Genomic DNA, 23,870 nt, shown 5'->3' with positions numbered 1-23,870 from the left:
TTCATTATTGTGATGTTGTACATTTGTAAATAAAACTGGAAAATATTTGTTTTTATTTTTTATTTCAGGCTGTAAGACAAAAAAAAGTAACTATTTCAAAAGGGTATGATGACACACATTGCTTTTTAAAATCCCATATGCCATTGCAACACCCCCCTCCCCAAATGCACCCATGCACATAATATTAATCCTCACTAATGCAATGCTCCCAAGCAACCGTAGCCTGTTCCTCCTTGCTAGTGTATAGATCTGGCTTGAAGATCTTTAGGGCTATATTACTAGATATAGGTTGTATGTCCTGGGATGCACCCCTACCCCAGGAAAGGCCTGGGAGGAAGGGCTGGAGGCTCATGGTGATGTTGGAGCTGGATGAATTTGTTGCGAGTGGTGTTGAGGGAAATGAAGAGGAACTGCACAAGGGACTGACTGTCTGCAGTAGAGTAGGGGCATGCCCGATTCCAAGTTGTCTAGCTCAGACGTGCTGTAATGCACAGGCAGGTGGGTCTCAGCCTCTTCAGTGCCACTGGTCCAGATCTTGATGGTAGAGGCATCCAGCATGTGTGGTCAGCTCAGAGGATGTGTGGCCAAAGCTGCTGTCACTCAGGGAGGACATCCCACTGCTACATGTAGCACTGCCTGATAATGTGTAATTACTGCCATCCAGGCCTGATTGAGTACTGGTGCGCAATGCAGGTATAGGGTGGAGGAGTGACTGCAGGGGAAAAAGAGAAAAAATGAAGTTAGACCATAATGGTTTATGAAAAAAGTATCCACTTTTCCAGGCTTGAAGCAACATTTATGTTCAGTAATCCTTCCTTCCTAAACCCGTCCTAATTACTAGGAATTTACCTAGGACGTATATGGTATGTTTTGGTATATTATTAGGTAAGGCAGTGTGTTGTATGTCCCTCTCACTTCTAAAAACAATTCATCGAGTTTCTAGTCACAGACCAGTCTCAGATTAGGAATTTGCAAAGACTGTGGGTCACTATTTACAAGACTGCTACTACATTCCTTCAAATTATTTCCATCGTGCACGTATATCAACAGGAACTCATAAACAATAGCCTACTCACATCAGTCATTTTTTCGCGTTTCTGCAGCATTGTTTCATGTGTGATGGACAAGCCATTAATATTTTTTATTTTTGACATGCTTGTGTTATTTTGATATACTTTTCTTTGATTGTGTAATTACACTGGAATAATACCCTGCCACTTTAAGAGATTCATTCCCTCACGTGGTGTATGCATGTATGTAAGTTTGACACCTAATCAGTAAAAAGACGGTTTCATCAACATGTTTAGAGTTCAGACCAAGTTCAACTATTTTGACATGCGGGTCAAACACTGTGATTGGCTTATTCTTGATTGCTTGTGAAAATGTGTCATGCGAGAGCTTGGTGCATCTGAAGAGACGTTACTTTTTGAATATACGGAGACACAGAAAGTTTGGATGCTCCGTAAATGACTATGTTATGCACTCTCGATTTTTTACTTTTTACAAATATGTTTCTGATGGTGTTTCAGTTCAGTGAATGCATAAGATGTGGCATTGAAAACTCGTTTCCTTTGCACTGTTAAATTTGAAGGAATTTAACATTCCATGTCAACGGTAACCGCTGTCTAGCCCCTGCATGTCCCTACTTATGTAGGCCTAAAGTTTGTGGAGAACTACCAATCCATTTGCCATAGTTCGTAGATATTCATGGCAAAAATGAAGGTAATCTGAAACATGTTTAAAATCGTTCACCTATGTTTGGGACTTTGAACGTAGGCCTACCCATCAAAGACCATAACTAATTGTTAACTGCTTGTTATGCACTGTTAATAGCTAATAAGTACATGTTATTCTTAAGCGTTACCTTTCCGTTTCTAATCGGAATAGAAGTGTCCATGTAAACATAGCTAGTGTGTGTATGTGTGTAGTGTTAGATAAGTTATCTTGTTTTAGAGTGCATTTCTTATTTGAAATATTCAACTTCACACTATAATCTTATTTCTAGATTTAATTATCTTAATTCAAAAAAACTTGTCAAGTTAAATTATCTTGCTGCATGGACAGATCATTTCACTTGTTTCGAGTACCTTTTACCTCAGATTTAGTGTTTTTATCTTGTTTTTTAAACGCTCCTTTTTTGCTGTGTACCGTGAAAATGGATGTACACCTGTCCTATGCCAGTTTAATGTTGTATGTTTGTTTCGTAAATGAGGGACTTTGTGTGTAGTGTGACAGCCAAGAAGTAAAATGTTGCTCTTGTTTGACCAGACTACATTCTCCAAGTATTTCATAGGCTTGTCCAGACGTTGTTTCCAGTAGAGTTTTGCAGGGTGAATGTGTACAGAGGCCAACCCAGTTGATATGACTTACATATTTCAGCTGGTTCCTGGCTTTCCTTTGCCTTAATGTACTGCGCTTTCTTAGCATCTTCAATCCTTTTTTGTCCTGTCTCATTTCACTTTATAACACATAACTTTACTTATATGTGTGGATTTCCTGAGTCAATTCTAATGTCTGGTGTTCACTACATGTGAATACAGTGGCATCATTGGAAATACTGTATACTTAGTGAAAAAATTTTTGATGCATTCAATACTTGTTTCTCCCGCTGAATGTTTGAGTAGGAAGGTTGCATCTTCCTTTCAGTTAACATTTGACATGTGCTACACTGCCGATGTAAGCATACAGTCATTGTTAAAGTGGACGTGAAACAGTTTCATTTGTATGGGCTTGAATCAAAGTTAAGCTAAATAGAATTGATTTGGCCAGAAAAAAATAAACGTAAAGTCATTTCCCATCATTTAAAACGACATGTCAGTACACCTGTATCAAGGCTTTTATTTTGGTGCGCCGCCATCTTGCTTTTAGGCTAGCTATGACATCACTGGGTTGGTTGGTGAACATTCCACACTGATAGTTCATAGCAAGATGCATCTGGGACTGACATACGTAACGTTAATTGTGGTAGAAGACAAGGAGGAAAGGTCTTTAGAGGTTGCCAGGGACCCTGTGGCTACACGTATGAACCAGTGAGGACAGAAAGACAAACGTGAATTGTAACAGTGGGTGATTTAGATGAGCCCCCGTCGATTCTCACAGGTGTGGAGAGGGTGGGCAACACCGCCTGGTGCGTTGTGGACTGGACACTGCACAGCAGTGCCGACCCCAGGGAGTCTGTTGCCAGAAGGCTAATATTTAAGTAATTTGCTTGGGGAACTTCAGTGCATCACTCAGTCATGGAGTTACCAGATACTGTGTGCTGTGAACGAGACGTCTTGGAAGTGACTGTGCTCTCCCTACTTGAAGTTCGTGCCGAAACCTTGGACCAGCCCATCAACAGTAAGTTCGCTGTAGCTAACTTTTTAAGCACGATCTAACGGTAATGTTTAGTTTCCCACTGTACAATACATGACGAATGTTTAAAACATAGACATGGTTGAAAAGTTTGCTGTTACCTAAATACTGATTGATTACTTGCTACATGTGCATACTTATCTGTCGCTTGATTTGGCTACCGTTAGCTTGTGGGCTATCGTTAGCAACTCTGCCTGAGCTAGCTATCTCCAGCTTGCTAACGTTAGTTTCCTCAGGCAGATGATGATAGCGATTTTGTTTGTACTGAAAAAAGAAACGTGTTTTTACATTTGATTAAGGAAATATTGTTTTACGTGGTGACCTTACATAAAATCTAAGATGGTCCAGGTGCCTTTTTAGTCTGTTCAGGTTAACTGCCTACAGACAGTTTGAGTTACTCTCTGGGCCAGCTAGAGGACATCTAGGAGAAACGGATCACAGCTTGTGTGATGATCACAATCAGGACTAGATTTCTATCATTACATTATTATGGCTTTTGAATACAAGTTTCAATTCTGAACAAATGTCAAAGACTTTTCAAAGTGTGTTTGAATCAGTTGATTTAATTGTTCTCATATTAGAAAGTAGGAATATATTGAAATCATGCAAATGTTATGTCAATATCATATGTACTATACTGATTTAATGATTCTATTTTTCAGTGGGTTCACTTGAAAGTTCCTGGCGCTAATCTGCTCAGATGCTTCTCTACTGAATGAGCCTTGTCAGGTTTCAGAACACCTTTATGCTGTGCAAGTGTGAGTTCTGGCTCAGAGGTATAGGCCCAACTGTCGCAGTGCTGCTCGGATCGACACAGACTTGGACCTGTGGACTGCACCAGACACAATGACCTTCCTAAAACTTAGTCTTTGCTGTAAGGATGGTCAATGTCATCAGTCATTGTGGCTTTGCTGCTGTATCGCTGCACTTCCTGATCTGTCTGGGTGCCTACACTGATGGTTTTTATTGTTTGCTGCTGTTCCTCAACACAGTCTGCAATATGGTTGCTGTCTAACTGATGCATTGGATGCATGTGTGTCTCTCTGACCTATGGAAATAAATAAAAGTGCATGTAGTACAAAGGAATGCGCTGTTTTGCGCATTTGTCCATTTAAATATTTTGGTAACATGTATGTGACTGAAAACTAGTAGGCTGCGGGCTAAATAGGGTCAGAGGCCACACACACACACACACACACACACACACACGTCTTCAATGGCCATGGCTGAAACAGGCAGTGCATCTCAAAATGTTCAATATTAACATCCAAAGTCACTTTCAGCATAGCAAGAGCATGCATATTTAAAGGTTAGTTTCGTGGTGGGGATGAACTCTAACCCTGTTTGACCCGCTGCCTATAAGGATTGTACAATGAATGATACTTCGGTTCATGCAGTGTGTGCATTATGGAGTAATATAAATTAGAGAAATTGTAATCATGTTTAATTGTTTAATTTACTAGTTTATCAGTGGCAAATTATTATTTAAATGATCAAAGGTATAAGGTCAGGTAAACGTGCAAGAGTGGTAAAAAATCTTAATGGGAATGACAGCGAAATGCTGTTTGGTTATTAGTCTTCACGCACTCACAGCCACAAACACTGCCACGGGTTTGTTTCACGAAAATATAGTTGCCAGTTCTCAACTATAACTATAAGGTCTGCAAATGGTCATTGCCACCAACAAACTTGCTATGCTTTAGGGAAACGCGTCCCTTTGTTAGCATGACATGCCCGACATGCGACTGTCATTCGTTGACGTACTGTAGCCTAGATGTGATGATTTCGTTGCGGCCCTTTTTTGTGAAGATGGTGATCATGGGATTATGGATTTGCCCGTGCATGCAAGTAAGTAGGCTACCCTTTTATTGCTTTCAAAGCCTATTGAAAGCTGGCATAGGTGAGCAACATTTGAAATACTTTTCTTGGTGAACTGTAAATGGTACAAAATTGCCATCACTCAAACCCTTCTTAGATTTCAGCATAACTAGCACAACGATTAGCAGAGGTGTGCAGGGTTAGTCCACCCCTTGGGGGAATGACCGTGTAGTTTAGGCATGTTTGGTTTGGTTATTATGTTGGTAGTGTTGCTGAATTTTCTGTATTTTATTTACTCTCGTATTGTTGTTTTGCCATATGAGCACGCCATTGTAGGCTACTCTTTTCAGACGTTTAGCAACTTTGCTAGCATTGAGAGTTCGTGTAGGGTGATCTGACCTATGAAGTTAAAGATTGATGGAGCAGCCTCACGTTTAAGTCCGTCGTGCCACTACAACCCCGATTCATCAAATATTTTCTCCTCCATGTACTTCTCTGATGAAGTGATCGCTAGCCTGGCATTATAACGTTTTTGTTTGGTTTATTAACGCAGCTTGCCAACGATAGGGACAGTTTTGCGGTGTAGTGGTAAATGGTGGAAGTGAATGGACTTTTCAAAACCTTAGGCGGTAAAACTCATGGCCACATCCAGGAGTAAAGCTGAAGTGCCCCTTTCCCTCACTGTTTACAATTTAGCATTTTGCTGCTTACAATTTAGCCTTTTCATAGTGTTTACTTAAGATGCGTCCGCGTAGCACCTATGATATTAGGCGTTTACGATTGTAGAATTTTAAGACAACCAACCTAGATTGGCTTTTGTGTTTTAGCATTTGAGAAAAACTGTAATCATATCATAGATTTTTTCACATTTATTTTGACTCCTTTGGAAGACCAAATGTGTTGGATGATGTGTTGAATACCATTTTTTTAGGTTTGAAGTCAAACAGAGTACAAAGTACGAGTGTCAGCACATGAGCACTTGCCCCTTTTCATACTAACTACTTTGAACTTTTGTACATGTGTCTATGCACTGACCAGGAGGAAGGTTCCGAGGGGGTACTGGGGGTGCCATCACATTTCCCACATGGGTGGACAGAAATGGCAGTGCCTCTCGAGTCCCGCTGTCCAAACTCCAGCTGCTGGGAGCAGTGAGGACTAGGGAAGAAAATTACAAATAAAGGGGAAATGTATGGAGCTAAATCAGACTCTACATGAGACTATACAGAGCAGACATTTGGCAAAGGAAAACAGAAAAAACAATAATGATATATTACTTGTAAAGTGCTACAGTACATACTCAACGTGCAATGAGTATTCCCCCTGTGAAGCATTCAATAATGAATATTGAATACAATTAATATATTATTACTGTATCATAACAACCATGCAGCATTATTCAATTCGCTTTTTTTGGCCATTTTTGCAAAATCATTTGAAATCCTATTCCTAACCCACTTATAGCCACTGAGTTGGAAGCACTGAAATGGAAATTAAACACGTCAATCATCTGTGGAACGGGCAGAGCTTGAAAAACTCCAGCCAATCACATTCTTGACCCCCTACCATCATTTCACAGCTCGTTTGTCAATCTAACGGTCTTCCTCGTCCTCCCCCTCCCGCGTGCGACCCTTTTGTGCACATATTCAAAGCTGTTGAGCTGCGAGCAACAGCAAGTCCTAAAACGAAACCAACTAGGCCTACTGCGTCACCTATGTTCCCCTCTTGTCGTATGTGTCACTTCATTTCTATACAAACTAAGACAGCAAATTCCTACAGAAACTCAAGTACCCACGCAATAAATAAGCTATGTAGCAAAAAATACATTTTACCGTGACTCGAAGAGTGTTGTAAACCTGAAACCGAAACTTAACCGCTTGGAGCTCCAGTGGAATACGCGAACAACCGGGCCAGCACTAAACTTGGATATTTCTGGAGGTAAAAGCCCTGGTAAGAACCAAACCAGATTCTGTTCAAATAAACACACCTATGGCTACTGAAAAATGCAAGGTTCATTTATCAAATTATTTTGGTGTATTAAAAAGCATCATTGTTTTAGAATTCCGAACGAAAGGGGCGATAGCCTATTTGGTGCTTTTACGATAATGTATAAAATCATCTGCCTTCGGGGATTTGTGGAACTATTAGCCTACCTACAACCCTTTGGAGGTGAATAAAGAATGTAAAACTAGTTGGCTAAGTAACCTGCTTGGGGAAGTTGATGTGAGCGATTGTATGGAGACTAGTGCTGTACAGACGTGCATGAATGCGCGTCCATGTTCTTCGGAGGGAGGAACCATTTGGGTTGTGATTTTTCAAAATCTGCCGGCCGTTTTGCGAATTCCATACCCAACCTTTAAGTATGATGGCATAGAGCTCCCCAGTCCCGCCCCTCCTCCGAGAGAGGTGCTTGTCCGGAAGTAAAATTCTCATTCATTTCTCCCATTGACTTCTGGAAAAATTCGGATATAAAGAGTTTTAGACCATGCCTTAGGCTAACCAGCTACGATGTGACTCATAAGCATATAACTTATAATTTCGAGTGAAAAAATGAACAGAAAATGTAAAAAAAGCGAAAGGTACAAGACTGTGTACATATCTTAAATTCCGAGATAGAGAACTCAAATCCCAGGATGCTTTGCAAACGTACACACATTTCCAACATTTGCAGCCTAAAGATAGTTTAACATGGTTCCATATTAATCTGAGAAAAGAAGATGATTACTTCCTACCGTTTCCATTGAGTAAATTCAACCTTCAAGATGAGAAAACCGTTATTTTTCGGAAGACCACACATCGGTCCTGATCAGCCCTGCAGCCATTTTAAGTTTTGAAGTTCCAGCGAGACGAAGCTGGACGATAGGCGCGGGAAAAGCTGAGTACAGTTTGTTTGGCATTGCCATGGCAACGGCGATCTCTACCAATCAAAGGCTCTGCTTTCACCAGTTTCACATGTTAGGGTGTCGGGTAGTGTAGTACTCTCTCGTTAAATCGTGAATAAAGCATTGTTTTCTCAAAACAAGGTTGATGCCCCCATTAACTTTTGACATCTATATGAGCAGGTATAATCGCTTAGTCACATCGTAGCTGGTTTTAAGTCTACCATGGACGGTTACGATGTTATGGCTTATTCTCCAATTGTCAATGGAGAAATTGTATTGGATTTTTACTTCCGGACAAGGCTGTGGGCGGGACTGGGGAGCTCTATTTGACATTCTTACAGATTAAAATGACAAAGGCCTAACAGTTAGGCCTACCAGCTGTTTTGAGCTAAGGCTATGGCTATGCTTATAGTAATCAAATAACTTTTTTCAGACATTTTCAGACTTGCCAACCGTTTCTTGAGTACTACCTCAAGCCAGAAAAATATATTTCTCACGTTGGCCTTCATACATGCAGCTAAAAAATAGACGAAACAACAGAAATGTTGACAATCTGTTATAAAGCCTAATTCTGACCAAACCTATGAAAATCACTGGTGTACTGTGTAGATAGAAAGGGATGGCCATTTTCTGGTGTCTATTCTATCACCTATTATTACCTCTATTCAACTCATTACAGTGCATGAAAATGCACTCTACTATTATCCGATTTCTTCCGCTTATTAGGGCGTACTCACACTAGGTATGGTTCACCCGTACCATACTAGAGCACGGTTGCCTCTGGTCCCTGGTCTACGATCACACTGCATATCAAACCGTACTTGGGTACGAGTGAGTTGCTGTGTTTTAGGTGCTGTGTTTGTTAATTGGAACGTCATTGTTTATTTCGTCATTAATGACGTCCTGTGCTTACATGCGTACCGTACCAGAGTCTACCTCCTTCAAGCGTACTAGCGTACCGTACCCCGGTACGGCACGAAGCGATCACACTGGTCAAACGAATCTGACTTTAGGGGCCAAGTGTACTCGGGTACGGTACGAATGGCCAAGTGTGAGTGCGCCATTATTCTTCTAACACATTTTGTGCGTCTAATTCAGCTTCAACCGTTTAACATAGAAACTTAATTCAAACTGCACTGCGTTGGTCTTACTTAGGTGACTTCAGCTATGTATTTTTCAACTTTTATTCTTTTTAAACTATTAAATAAAAACTAGAGAAAGTAATTCCAAGGAAATTACGAGTGCATGAAAATGCAAAAATGTACAGATAGATCATGAAGATATTGTTAATAAGGTGTTGCCAGGGTAGACATGGTCGTTTCATAGTTTATGAAAGTTGCAAGTGCGAATATAGACAGTTTAAATATTGATTATGGATAGCTGAAAAGCTGTTGATAAAAAGACAATTTAATGAATGTTGATAGACAGCAATGCTAACCATGCTAATCAGGTTGCTTAGCTAACTTGGCTGATGATTTCTAACAGTTATATTAAAAATGCTAACTATGCTAACAATGCTAACTATCCTAACAATGCTAACCAAGTTGATTAGCTAACTTGGCTAATGATTTCTAGCAGTTATGTTAAAGAGCAGCGTGCAGGTTGAAATCATAACTAGATTAATACATGATCTTGTCTAAAGAGGTCTTATAAAACACATGTAAAAATAACTATGTGACACAAATTCTAAGACAGGAATTTTGACGAAAATAGGCATTTCAATCTAACCGCCTTTCCGCTAGCAATACGTCATATGACATATGGCGAGGGACATAAGAACGCATGCCATGTCATTGTGGCTGTCGATGTAGTTAGACAGCAGTCGTGAGAGACAGAGCAAACCAGAGATAAAGTTTTCAATCGAGCTTAGAAATGGTGAATTACTGCGTTTGTGGTGGTTGCACTAATTCCTGCCATTCAGGACATCGAGTCCATCATTTTCCGAGCAAGAAAAGCAAGTCTTTTCGATCTTGGGTGCGTTTTGTGCAGGTAAAAAGAGGAGACTTCACTGCCGTGTCAGTCAGCACACACTAGGTCGTTTGTGGCGCTCAGTACGTATCTATCTCTCGACAACAGATGCTGTCCACCGCCGCCCGCCATAGCTTCAGTGTCTGCACAAGCACCTAGTCAACAAACCGTTTATCAGCCACCAGAAAAAGTCTTGCCTCTATTACTATACTGCCCACTCTCCAACAATAAACAGTTGACCGAAGCGCCGAGAAAAGGAGGAGGGCGCTCTCAGCAGCACTTAAAGCTGCCGTTCACTAAATATAGATTGCAGTTACTCTATGAACCGTCTCTGAAAGTCAACACTTTACATTTTTCATAATCATAATTAAAGACATTATCATCGATGTCGGTTTCATCAAAAGTGTTTTAGCTGACTGGGTGCTTGTGCCCATACGAGATAAAGTAAAGAAAGCGAGAGTACAGCACTCCTAGTCATATAACTTGTTTTCTCTTTATTTTCTCTTTATTTTTGCCTGTGAACAAGACGTTTCGGGGTTCTCCCAACAAGTTATATGACTAGGAGTGCTGTACTCTCGCTTTCTTTACTTTATTTGGCTTCAGAACATTTGGTGACTATCTCTCTGATAGAACGTCCAACCCATAGACATATATACATAGACACCGCATTGGACTCTAGAACGTACGGCAAGAGCGCCGCCATATTGCTAGGGGCAATATCGGCCGATAGATCAATGGAAGCCTATGGAGAAACAGGTGTCTCTGAGTGGAAATGATCGGAGTACAGACCCTGTGGGCTTTGTACAAATCGTAGCGCCTTCTAAACATATGGGAAAGGCCTTGATAAGGCAGATATTTACTTGGGACTATATTCAGCCTCATCACAGGTGAAGCACCGCTAGTCTCACGTAGCACTTGAAAACTCCTAACTTCGACTGGAACTTCACGGAATGGGATTCAAGTGCTGCTGCATGAGAACCTTGTGCCTATCTAGCAGTCAGGGTGGGAATTTCGTCATTTTAGGGGCAAGGCCATTTGGCCTTCACCTTCTTTCTTTTTTTAGGGGCACCAAGGCCACATGATAGGGCACAAAGGCCACTGAGTAAAATTCGATCGTTTTACATTTCAGGGTTATCTCGACACAAATACATAGACCCGCTAGCCGCTGTAGGCTTTGAGAAACACTAACACAGCCTCAAACTTCTTTAAGTTGAGGCCCAATCATGGCAGACTTTGGTTGCGTTTGCTTTCTTTTTCCGTCGGTTCGCGATTGCGTGATCAATTGCGCAGCAAATTATCAGGTGAAGCACCGGACCTAATTTCACTCAAAGAGCAAAGAGCGTTCCGTATCAGTTCAATACGGAACAAGACTTTTACGTGTCAAATACGGGACGATTCCGTATTATACTGAATGGTTGGCAACCCTAAGTCAGGGGCATAAAGGCCACTGTGGCCTTATGATGGGTTTTTTTTCACAGGGCATCAAGGCCAAAGTGTAGGGCAACGGCGGCCATGGCCTCATGGCCTTGGTATAATTCCCACCCTGCTAGCAGTGCTTCGCCTGTGATGAGGCCGAATATAGTTCCAAGTAAATATCTGCCTAGATAATAGCCTCCTTTGATTTTTTATTATGATGTGTACTCGTTTTTAACACATGGCTCCCAAGATATATTTAGAAAAAAATGTAGATGTCTCGGTCACTTTTTTTGAAGGACGTGCTAACTGACACCCTTCATTTACAGCAACTGTGCTAAGCTAAAGCTAAAAACACTGCTCCCAAAGCAGGACAATGCCCGGACGGATTTTAACCGGGTTTTTTTCACTGTTCTAACTCTGGGGGTGACCGAGACTGGCTTAATTTCATTTTTGGGTGGCGTATTCCTTGAAACGTAACATTACTCATGTAGTCACTTTATTATAATAGTATTCATACAGTCTTAACCTGTCTAATTTTATGAAAGTAAGTTAGCCTACCTGTTAGCTCGTTGCTGCCATAGCATAACGTAACGTAAGCAGCCCGGGCAGGATAACTTCAGAAAAGTATATATATAGTTATATGTATCTCCAATTCTAAGGAGTTTTTCCTTGCCCCTGTTACTCATGGGCTCTCTTTGAATGTCTAACACTGTGTAAAGCGCCATGAGACATGTGTAATGTATTGGCGCTCTATAAGTGACATTAAATTGAAAATTTAAAAAAGTGTCCATTTCTTTGCCCAATTGAATTGTTAAACCTTACATTTTCTGGGGTCATGTAAAGGAAAACGTTTCCACTTGTCAAACGATATCCGCATGAGCCATGTCCTGTTACTGTTGTCAGATGCAGTCATTTGAATGTTGGTTGTCAGACAGCTTACAGTAGTAGTGAAATGGTAACGTTCGAAGTGGCAGAACTGACGGCATCTCCTATTTTAAACCATCAAAACGGCCAAAAGTCATAGTTTTTTTCATGAAACGATTATATGTCAAATATTTAAATAAATCCGACAATATATTTTAATGAGTTTGGGTGTGTTTTGAATTGATCTCATCAAAATGTTTATTTTTTCTCCACGTAAATAGTGTTATTTTTTTGTTTTATTAACTTAGTTTAGCTACTTGTAACCATGACATAAAATTTATGCCCATCGATTGAAATATTTATGAGTTTTGAGGACTTTATAGCCCAAAACTCCTTCAGCTCTCCATTCATTTACGGGGGAATGTTGCCCCTACCAATATGGCGGCCGTATTCCACGTTTGTTCTAATAGAACTCAACGGACAATGCGGTATCTACCTATATATATCTATACGTTAGACCGGCACATCCGGGAACTTGACTCGCGAGAAACGTTCCAGCCCCTTCTGGGGGGAAAACAAACAACGTCTCTCATTGACTCCAATGCAAATTAGGGTCAATAAACGTAATTCGAACCGAAATCGTAGGGGTAAACAATAACAGAAAACACAACGAATCAATAGGACCTCTCAATATATTACCACTTTGCCGGTCGTTGACCGTGAAAGATACGTTCAAAAGCTTAATTCAATCAAAGTAAAAAACTGTCCCTTCGGTCTCCCGAGTAGCCTACTAGCAGTAGCAACAACCCCACTCAGTGGCCAGTGTCATACCCGGACATACTCGTATCTCATTTAAGTTAAATAACTAAATTGTTTTCCTGTATTTTTGGCCTCTTATTTTAATTTGAATGTAGTGTAGTTGACTCACAGGCTCGGATGTAAAGTATGTTCGTTAGATAATTCCAAGATATGATCATTTCTGTCATAGCCGATAGCCTAGTGTTAGCCAAGTGTTAGCCTAGATTTCCGTTTTCGTTGGTCTGATTAATTTTTGGTGTAGCCTAATGTTAGGGGTTCTTAGCTTTGTGGTTGGTACACCCTAGCCTGGATGCCAGACCGAAGTTTAGCCCCGCCTACATTGTTTTTCTGCAGGGAACTTCGGTCTGGCACTGCTCCGTTCAGCTGCTACTATTCGAGATACAGAGCTGTTCGGACCAATCACATTGTCAGGGCGGGCTTTACGTGATGATTGACAGATGAACAGCAGTGAGGTTCACGACTGCATCGTCCTCGTTCGACGAGTTGGGTGTGAGACCGTGTTGGCTTAGGTTGATTTTGATTGCGACAGAAACGCTATGGCTATGAATGCATAATTTGTTCATGCAGTTTGGCCTTTCGTTTATCTTAGCTATTGAAACGGAGGTTTTATCACGGATTCACACAACTATTTCTGAACACTTAGACCAACGTGGATATGTGGGAAAACTTCAGTTTCACTTTCACTTTCAGTTAAAACAGCATGTTTGGGTGATGTTGTTCCCGTTTGTTTAAAAATGCCTGTTTGCTCGTTGGGTTAACGTAACGACACACTTCCCCAGCTGTTCATTGCATACAGTTTGAAGGAATTATTTTTAAAAACGAAGGAGGTTGTTTTCCATATTGCCTACTGCTACATATTTCGTTGTCTTAGATTTCGCAGATACTGACAGCCAATAACTTGTTCTGTTTGGTTTGGGCTATCCAATGAGTGCAGAGCTATCCCCCCCACCCTGTATCAGTTGAATCACGCCCCATAATCGCAGCTGAATGGAGCAGTTTCAGACTCATATTCTGATAAGAATTGAGTATGACGTCGTCAGGCTAGGTACACCCAACCACACAGCAACTTCTCGGCATGTCTGTCTACCGCGAACACTGATCTATAAGTAATAAGTTATTCGTTATAGATCAGTGACCGTGAACAACACCGGTCACTTTCACCGTCACTTTGGCTTGTTTCAAGCTTGTTCTGAGGGCTTGTTTTCCCCTCAAAAGGGGCGTGGCGCAAACAACCTGCTCTGTGTGACGCGGGTCCGGTCAAACCAAGGGGGCAGGCATATTCCCGGAAGTAGAAACACGAAATGAGCTGGTGATCAACGCTCTGCTAACTCCCTTGGACGGCCATAGATTTCAGATTTTTTTGCGATCCCATAACTTCATGTAACATGTGCCCTTTGTCTCCCTTATAGCTTCTGTGTATTCTATATAGGGTATCGAAGGCAAAATTAATTAACTTCTTCCCCGTATATTACGTTGGTTTCCCGTAAAGAAGTATTTTAGCATGTCGGTTGTAGGGAAGCTAACGTTCGCCCGTAATGTTTGGATAAGAAGCTGACTGAGCCTGCACGAAAACCATGACGGAGAGTCATTCGCAAGATCAGTGAAAATGCGTGTAGCCTACGGTAGCCTACTGTTTGATATGGTAAAACATTACCTAGAGGCAAGTACACATATGAATAATATTAAAAAACGAACGTTAACAATTTCAGAGGTTTTCGATCTATCAGACGAGTTACAGCAGGCTAACGTCACGAACTGAGTACGAGTCTGCGCAGTACGACGGAAAGTAAACGGAATTTTGTTTCAGACCCCTTCCATCGAGAACAACCAAGGGGGCAGCGAACGTTCTGAGAGTGTAGACAGTATGGCGGCCGCCATGCTAAGAAGAAGACCGTGGCTAGCTGGCCATTCCATTGAATCCTATGGGGCGTAAGCGCCACTTTGACATCAAATTACGTTAGAGCTGAAGCGTTTTAAGCCTTTATATGAACATTTTCTATTGTCGGGGTACATACTACATTGTGAAATTGACATAATAATCTCGTAACTGTCTTATCGGCTGAGTAATTAACGTTTTTCCGAAGTCAATGCTAAAGTGTTAAAGGCGCATGCGTCCAGCGAGAGTAAAGCGTCGCCATAGGTCAGACTCGGTCAGACTACGTGCCTACGTCACATGTACGACACCTGAGCCTGCGCAGGAGACAAGAAGACCTAAAAAAAAAACTTTGAGATTTGCTTCCTCGGTCTCTGCTGCCGTCTACGTGATAGCTCTGTCCATATCTTTTACTGTCTATGAGAACAACGGAGTCAGTTTGTCCATTTCTTTTAGGTCTATGGGTCAAACGTATGGTCCAACCAGTGAACGCCACTCTGATTGGCCGATGCGCGCGATTTTAAATTTTTCTTCCTAACGTCAGAGACGGTTTATAAAGCGAGACGATTCATATGAGAGTAAATTCTGGTTTCATTGTGACACAACTGCCACTCCCATTTAGGAGGCAAACGGAGGTATTTATATGTGAGAAATAATTCTACACCTTTCTAAACCGATTATTTCGTCACTGAACACGCCCCTTTAGGAGGCAGGAAGTGCTGCTATTTTGTTCCATTGAAAAACCCCTTTATGATTCATCTTAGTAACTATACGATCTTTGCTAACGTCTTCACTTCACTTCACTTCTGTGGCTGCAGCAACAGCTCTGACCAACGGTTAGCATCATCAGCCAACCAAAAACATTATGTTCTACCAAGCTCAAGGTAAGTTGGGTCAGGATTGTTCATTTTTATGTTAATAAGTTAATATAGTGTTAGCCGTTTTAACTGTTTTGTTTTAAACGAATTAAATTCAAATGTAACTTGGCCTACTAGCTAACATAAGCTAAACATTGGTCATAGTTAGCAGCTAATACAGAAGTGGAAAATTAAAGTTTGAAAACGACCATAAACATGTTCACGTTCACCAAGATTAGCTTTAACATGCATTGTTGTTTTGCTAAGTCATTACATTTACTGTCTATGGTCATTACTCACTAACAAGAGCTAGGCTGGTAGCCAAAATAAGCTAAGTTTGCTATGCTAGCAGCCAGCAGGAACAAGTGTATCTAACGTTATTTTGAAGCCACAGACGTGTTTGTTGCTACTGTACGAAAGCCAAATTGCCATCGCATGTTCTCGACATGCCTTTAGCCAGGTAGGGTGAGCAAGGTCCGTGCCTAGGTAATATTTTGGGGTTAACGTTAAGATAATATGCGAGGAAATGTATCCGTTTTCTAAGAGAAGTGCACATGGCAGTATCAGTGTAATGGTGTGTAGTCCGGAATTTGGAGAAGGGGCTAGCTAACATTTAGAGGACACTCAATACACATTTGGGTGGCGTTCAAGCCAGTGGATTTACGTGGACTCCAGGCAGCAAACCAAACGGTGGGACGTCTGTGCACTAGCCTAATTGTTTAGAGGTGGACAATGACATTTTTGTCATACTACATAAATGTAGCATTACAATCACCTTTTCTGAGAATTTGAGCTGTGAAGTGGGCTGTCATGCCTCATAGGCATAGCCATGGCACTTGTTAACATTAAAATAGAATGCATAGCCTAAAAGCTCACTTTAAAGTATAGTTTGCTGTGGGATATTATCCAATGTGTTTGAAGTTTGCATTTTTGAAGTGGTTGTAGTTTTTAATATAATTTCTGTCAGTTTCAGGTCAGTTTATCATCTGCATCTCATTTTGTTACTCATAGTAGCTAATAACAATAGTTGTTTCATGTGTTTCAGACTGTGGAAATCAAACCTCATCATCTCACCCAGTTAACAGATCTCAGGGTAGGGCTGGGCGGTATATCGATATTTAAGTTATATCGATATTTTTAAAAATGAGATATGGAATTAGACCATATCGTATATACCGATATAGTTCAAATTTGCGCTGGCTGTCATCCAAAGAGCAAGACCATTTGTGCACCAAAACATTTTTGTTACATGTTGCCTGGTGAACCAAACCAAAGCTCATAATGGTAGGCTATCAGTTAGGACGACTTGAGCAAGCTATGTTACCTCTTGGCCTAAATAAACGACATAACAGGAAGTAAGAGGCGGCTCGTTTTTGCCCCTCTATTACAATATTTACGGTAAATGCACTCATTGACAACCAGCTATCCGCGTGCTGTGTCGTTGTATACAAGCGAGTGCCGTAAATCAGAAATAGCGGCGACCTTACAAAGCGTTCGTGAGTGTTGAGCCGACGGTTAACTTCAGAGGCAGATATGCAGTAATGTGACGTTCAATTCATTAGATAAAGGTATCGTTTCGAAGGTAGACTATGCCCCTTCGTGAAAACTTAATAACTATGATTTTGAAAATTTGAACAACTGATTTCGCCGTGGAGGGTCTACATCAGTGGTCGGCAATAGGCGGCCCGCAAGCAAAAAACATCTGGCCCGTGAGATCTTTTGAACCAGAGAATGAATAAATAAAAAAAAAAAAAATTAAAAATCGGACTGCCAGTCTCAAACATGCTCTTTATTTTGAAACGTAACTTTCCAGAACAGAAGAATTTCAATCAATCTTAATGCTTAGATATTTGTTTAATCTGAATACAAGTGAAGCACGCAGCGAGGTGCAGCGTGAACGCACAACATTCAAAATCAAATGAAGTCAGTGGACAGCGCTGGTTCTCAAATTCCAAGCTAGTCCCTAAAACACATGTTGTCATTCAAACAACGGACATAGGCTTATGGTGATAATTAATTTTCAATTTCAATTTCAATTTAATGTCGCTTATAGAGCGCCAATACATTACACATGTCTCAAGGCGCTTTACAGAGTGTTAGACATTCAAAGAGAGCCCATGAGTAACAGGGGCAAGGAAAAACTCCCTAGAATTGGAGATACATATAGGAAGAAACCTCAGACAGACCCACGACTCAAGGGCCCAACCCATCTGCCTTGGGTCAGTTACAGTACAGTCATTTGTAGTTTGAAAGTTACAATGACAATGAAAGTTCAAATAGTCCAGTGCCCACCCACACACCACCCCTGAACCGCGCGTCGGAGCAGCATGGCTGAGCATGGCCAGCCAGAGTCCGCCCACAGGCGGCGCCACCCATCCGCAGACACCCCCCACCACCATCCGCGAGCAGAGAGAACGGGGCCCGCGCCAGCCCCACCCCAACCACAACACCACGCGAACACACACCACGGCCCGACCAGGACACACAGTCTGATCCGCCCCGCCGCCCAGGCCCCCCGGAAGCAGCGCCCCCAGAGCAAAAGTCCAGAATGCTTCATTAAAACACGACTTCTTTTAAACAGGCCTGACATCAAACAGGCAATTTACGCACAGAACTGTGAAAAGTAAAACACGAGTTTCAAACATTAATAGCGTGCGTGTTATTTAGGAACGCAACCTTTAAATTAGCATGCTTACTTTCGTGGTGCCGTCTTGTACTCTTTGCATGCAGAGAAACCCTCGTTAGTTGTTACAGATCAGGCATGTGGGCTTTGCATTAATACAATTAGGGAGGATGAAGGCATAGTTCTCTGTCCATTCATCATTAAAGATCCTGTTTTCGCTGTTAACTTTTCTCTTCAGATTTTTTCATAGTGCCATTTTTTGACAGCTAACAGCAACGCGTGGAAATGTTTTTCTGGTGTTTTTTATTATTATTTTTTAAAGACACAGGCATATAATAGCGCCCCCAATGACCAGTCGACAAATTTAACCTACATCAGCCTGCTTGAATGTCTCTGCTCTGTCATTTCAAGAGCGCCTATCATTTTTACCTCCTCCGATATTAATTAATTAAATTAGCCATTGTTTTGGTTGTGAACTTGTGGCCCGCTATGTAATGGCTCGGAAAATATCTGGCCCGAGGCCAAACTTAATTGCCGACCCCTGGTCTACATCAAACCAACTTGCTAACATGTTAGCTAGCTGAAGTTGCTGCTATGTATAGCACGGGTCTCCTAAACGTTAGGACTAACGTTATGTTCAGTTATCGCACAACGTTTAAATGACGTTTTGACTGTATATTATACTGCTACCGGACGAACTGATTCCCAGCTGCTGACATCACGTGAAAAGGGCGAATGGAGGAAAACGCCCTTTTTGTCCCAGAATGCATTGCGCCGCTGACTTCCGTTCCCATTCTCTGCATTACATTACTCTTCAACTTTTGCTTTTGTAGTAGAAAACATGTTGATGGTAGTGAAAAGGTGGTAAATTCAGCTAAATTTTTTTGAATGAACCCTGCCATTGCAGTAATCATCTCACTAAATATGCCTTTTTATTTCTAATCTGTTCAACAGAGTTTACCAGTCAGACCTACACCTCTGTCAAATTCGCTCACAATGCTGCCAGTAACACCCCAGCAAGGTAGAACTGCATTTTCATTAATCTGGCACCAATATCAAGGGAGAAACAAGGCATGAATGTCTGTCACAACTTCTTTGCATCTTTACTTTTTGTGTAATGCCAGTTCCAATCTATTCCTTTTGATTCATAGATTTTTACAGACTTGTTCTGCAGCACTTCCGAACAATTGAGGAGGAGCTGAAGGAGGTAAAGCAGCAGGTGGCTGTGAACACATCTATGCTGCAGAAGCTAGGTGGTGGTGGTGTGGCAGATTTTGGCCTCGTGGAGAACAACAACATGCCATTGAGTAATGTTGAGGACCTGGACGAGTTGGAGAGGCGGCTTGCATCCGATGCGGACCTGAAAAATCAACTGGTATGTCTGTTTTTTAAATGTTTTGCCATGTGATTATTGTAGGCATAAAAGTCCTAGCCTGGCTCTCATAATGAATGTGGCTCTGCCTTGCTTTAATGGGTGAAGAGAAGTGAGACCATGTGAGTAGCCATTGTTATCTGAAACAACTGTCGCATTTCACATCTCTTTTCCCTTCCCCACTACATTTTTGGGGAACAGACATCATATATTGAGAGCCACTTTATTAAACTCTTTGAGTGTTGCTAAACTTGAATCTCATTCCCAAGTGGAGCGTTGTGTGCTTGATACATGACATGTCCATTTTTGTCATCATATACCCTCTGTATTTGATGGTTGTGCATGAAATAGCAAAACAGCTTAAGCTGAAAACAGCTAAGATGTTTGACTGGAAGTTATGCCATTGTAATTTTGGTCTTTGCATTTCAGGTGAACATACTTGCTATTTTGGGAGGAAAAACCACCAAAGATGGAGGATGCTGGACCGGGCTTTGAGGAGGTCCCTGGCGCTCCAAATTAATAAGACTGGTGCAGCAGGAAAGGTGGCTTTTAAGTCCTTACATCTGAAGAGTGTGTTGCATATTCATATCATTATTAAAAATAATTGTAATAAATTGTTTAAGCATGTAAAATAAATAAAGCATGTAAATGAGCATGTAAAATAAATAAACAAAAGCATGTAAAATAAATAAATAAACAAAATGTATTGAACCTAATACTATGTGTGGTGAGTCTGTGTGATAGTTGCTGAGGATAAATGTTTTTATATTGGATTATTAAATTACAGAATACATTTATAGGTTTCTCATCAGCAGGCACTGTCTTCACCTTAGTAAATTTGATAACTTTGGTAAGCCCTATACATAATTGTAAATTGCTCTGATTGAGGGCAAATGGAAAGTGTTATAATGTATTATTGCTATTTTAGTACATCATTTTCATTATGATGGCCATAAATAAGGCCAATTAGAAGCTGGTGGGTAGTAAGCGGCAAAAGGGTGGCCCTTTATCTGGAGCTGCTTCTGAGCCGCCGGTGGACCGCCAGAGAACCGATGAGCAAAACTCCAGCGGGCCACTGGTGGGTACCGCCGTTGGACCGCCAACTCTGCCGCTGGTTTGTAACAGTAACTTTAGCATTGCCCATGGTGGATTAAATGATTGCAAAATATTTATTGAGGTGAGTTTAACAAGCGTAATTTCATTGGCATATAATTCAGGCCTATAGTAGATGGCTAAATGGCTATGTAGAAGGATACACGAAAAGCCCAAACTACCAAAATCTTCATATTTTATTACCACAGTTTCTATCTATAGGCCTCTCTTATTTGGTATACTGACTAGACATTATTGAACAAACATAGGCTATTCATCTGTATTTCAGTATCTCAGTAGGTTAAAGTATTTTTTAGATACCTCCCTGAAATTACTTTTTGCAGGTTGTGATGTCTTTTATATATTGTTGACGTTACTGTTAAAATGGCGTAACTGTTAAATTCCAATATAGTGAGTAGGCTATAAAACCGATTGCCATTTTTATGTTGAGCCGGCAGGGGGCTTAATTTAAAAAGTAACTAAGTTCGCACACACACATGCACATTCACACACATCTTTATACAAGCAAACTCACACATGCACACACTCATATACACATGAGCTGCAAGAGTAGGAGATATATACACAGTATATTGCACAAATCGGAGATACAGGAAAGTTGACAAGCGTAATTCGTTTTGGAGAGAATGTGTAGAACTGAGCGGCGGTCATATTGTGTACCGCTATGCGGTGCATCTAGTTTTTAATACTAGTAATGTAATCAATAATGATAATAATAATAATAATAATAATAATAATAATAATAATACATTACCTTTACATCTAAGTGCTATTTTGTTAGATTTTTTCTTAGGAAAGTAATGTTTAGTTCGGGAAAGAATGTTTAAGTCAAGCCTGATGCTTTTAGTCTTTTCCACATGGTGAGGTATACAGTTTATTAATTAACAATGGTATCGGATCGGTATCGGTATCGAGACTGAAATAGTCGGATCGGTGCATCCCTAGTAAATACCATAATAGTAGCCTAGCTAAAACGCAAACCAAGCTTTAATAAGACCAAAAAAAATACTCTCTAAACCCACAATAACCAAAATGATCATCAATAGAAATATGTATTGATTCCACCAGGAAAGGTAAAACTGGTAAACAGGGTCATAGATGGGTTAATTTGGAGTTCGTTTTTACAATAAGTAAACTGAGATATGTATCTAAAATATGTATCTAAAATACATATTTAGGAATTTCTGATGCATTCCATGCTTTTATGGAGATTTTTTTACATTTCACTAGACAGTTGCAATACCAATAAAAATGACAATCATCAAAATCTCAAAAGTTTAAAGCTATTGAGCTAGCAGTAATTATTGGCATGCTGTATTTTCTCATATAAAGGAACAATTTGAAGGGTTAAGAACATGACAATTGAAGAAAAATAAGGACCACCCTAATGCAGAATTTCAGCAAGCAATGCATGATTATAGAGAGCTTGCCAACCAATAATATGCTTTCATTCAGCAAAGCATATTGCAATGCAAATGGAAATTTACCTTTTTCTGTCACAGAGAGATTGGGATCACTGCAAGGCTTGCATGGACCGATCACCTGATGGAACAATGCCCGTTGGAGGTTGGTTGGCTGTAAAAGTTTCATCACATAGCAGATATTGCATACTAATCAAAGATAACAGATTCTTTTAAACACAGCATTATATGAACATCTACACCCTATAATGAAAGTACCAGCTCCAAACAAGATGTTTTAACCCTCTATGCCCCTCTATACCCCATTGCATGAGAGAATTCTACGGCAACAGCCACGGCCATCTGGGATAAAATGAGTTAAACTATAATTATTTATTAAAAGTTGGGTATGGGATTATCTTTCTTGGCCATTTTTGCAAAATCAGTTGAAATCCTTTTCCTAACCCACTTAAAGACACTGAGTTGAGCACTGAAATGGAAATTAAACACGTCAATCATTTGTGTAACGGGCAGGACTAAAAAAACTCCAGCCAATTATTTCCAATACCACTTTGCAGCATTGGACAATACACTCGTCAATCAAACAGTCATACTGTAACCCCTCTCCCTCCCGAACGCATGACCTCTTTGTGCACATACTCATACCTTGTGACCCAGTCAGAGCAAGTGCCAGAACAACACCAATTACTACCCGTCCCCTATGTCCGCCCTTTAACGTATGTGTCACTTAATATTCATTTCTATACAAACTAAGACCGCGGTTTCATAAAGAAAGGCAAGCACCCATACCATAAGTGTATCTAACTAGGTACCATCACTGTCAAATTCTAACCAAACATAAGATGTAAAGTTTTGCTAATTTCATATCCCTGCAGTTTGTTAAACTGGTCTTCAAATGCCTAAACAACACTGCCCCTCCACCCCTTTGCGAAACAATAAGTCAGCAAAGTAATAGATCTACCACTATCAAAAGGCATCAAAAGGCAATTGTAGCATCCCTTGTCGTAGTACATCATTTGCCCAAACTGCCTTTTCTGTGAAAGGGGCAAAATTATGGAATTCTCTGTCAGACCAACTGAAATCAATTCCAACATTAGCCACCTTAAAAAAACACCAAATTGTGGCTATTTCAGGAACAATAATGCAATCATTTTTAGTTCTTACACTGTTTTCTCTTACTTTTTAACTTAGACCTAGAACGCTGAGTTAAGACCAGCGTAGCTTAAGACCGGGCGTAAACCCTGTTGGTGCAACCGGCCCCTGGAGTCTAAATCCCCCCCTGGGGATTTGAAAAACTGTTCCAAACACACATCTCAATCTTTGCTAGTTTTTGTCCTAGAAACATATAAGTGACACTATTAGAAACCTTTAATCAACTAGTTTGTATATATATATATATGTTTTAAAAGAGAATGTACCAATGGCACTTTGTAAAAACAATAAAAGAAAATCCTAGGATTTCAGTCCTCTCACCTGCAGCAGGCCCATTCAAA

General features: G+C 40.6%; 1 protein-coding gene across 1 annotated transcript in view; it reads right to left on the bottom strand.

The window, feature by feature from the left end:
* Window positions 1–535: 535 nt before the first annotated feature.
* dock3 (dedicator of cytokinesis 3) overlaps window positions 536–23,870 on the bottom strand; it is a 597,933-nt gene continuing 574,598 nt past the window's right edge. Inside the window, exons 51-53 of the mRNA XM_062544851.1 lie at window positions 22,444–22,531; window positions 6,208–6,327; window positions 536–712 (exon numbers count right to left, since the gene is read on the bottom strand). Of these exons, the coding sequence (XP_062400835.1) occupies window positions 651–712; window positions 6,208–6,327; window positions 22,444–22,531 (270 nt within the window). The 3' untranslated portion in view covers window positions 536–650. The remainder of the gene's footprint in view (window positions 713–6,207; window positions 6,328–22,443; window positions 22,532–23,870) is intronic.

This window comes from Sardina pilchardus, chromosome 9 (assembly GCF_963854185.1).
Source record: "Sardina pilchardus chromosome 9, fSarPil1.1, whole genome shotgun sequence".
In the NCBI taxonomy this organism is placed as follows: domain Eukaryota; kingdom Metazoa; phylum Chordata; class Actinopteri; order Clupeiformes; family Clupeidae; genus Sardina; species Sardina pilchardus.
This window is presented reverse-complemented; position numbering and strand designations above follow the sequence as displayed.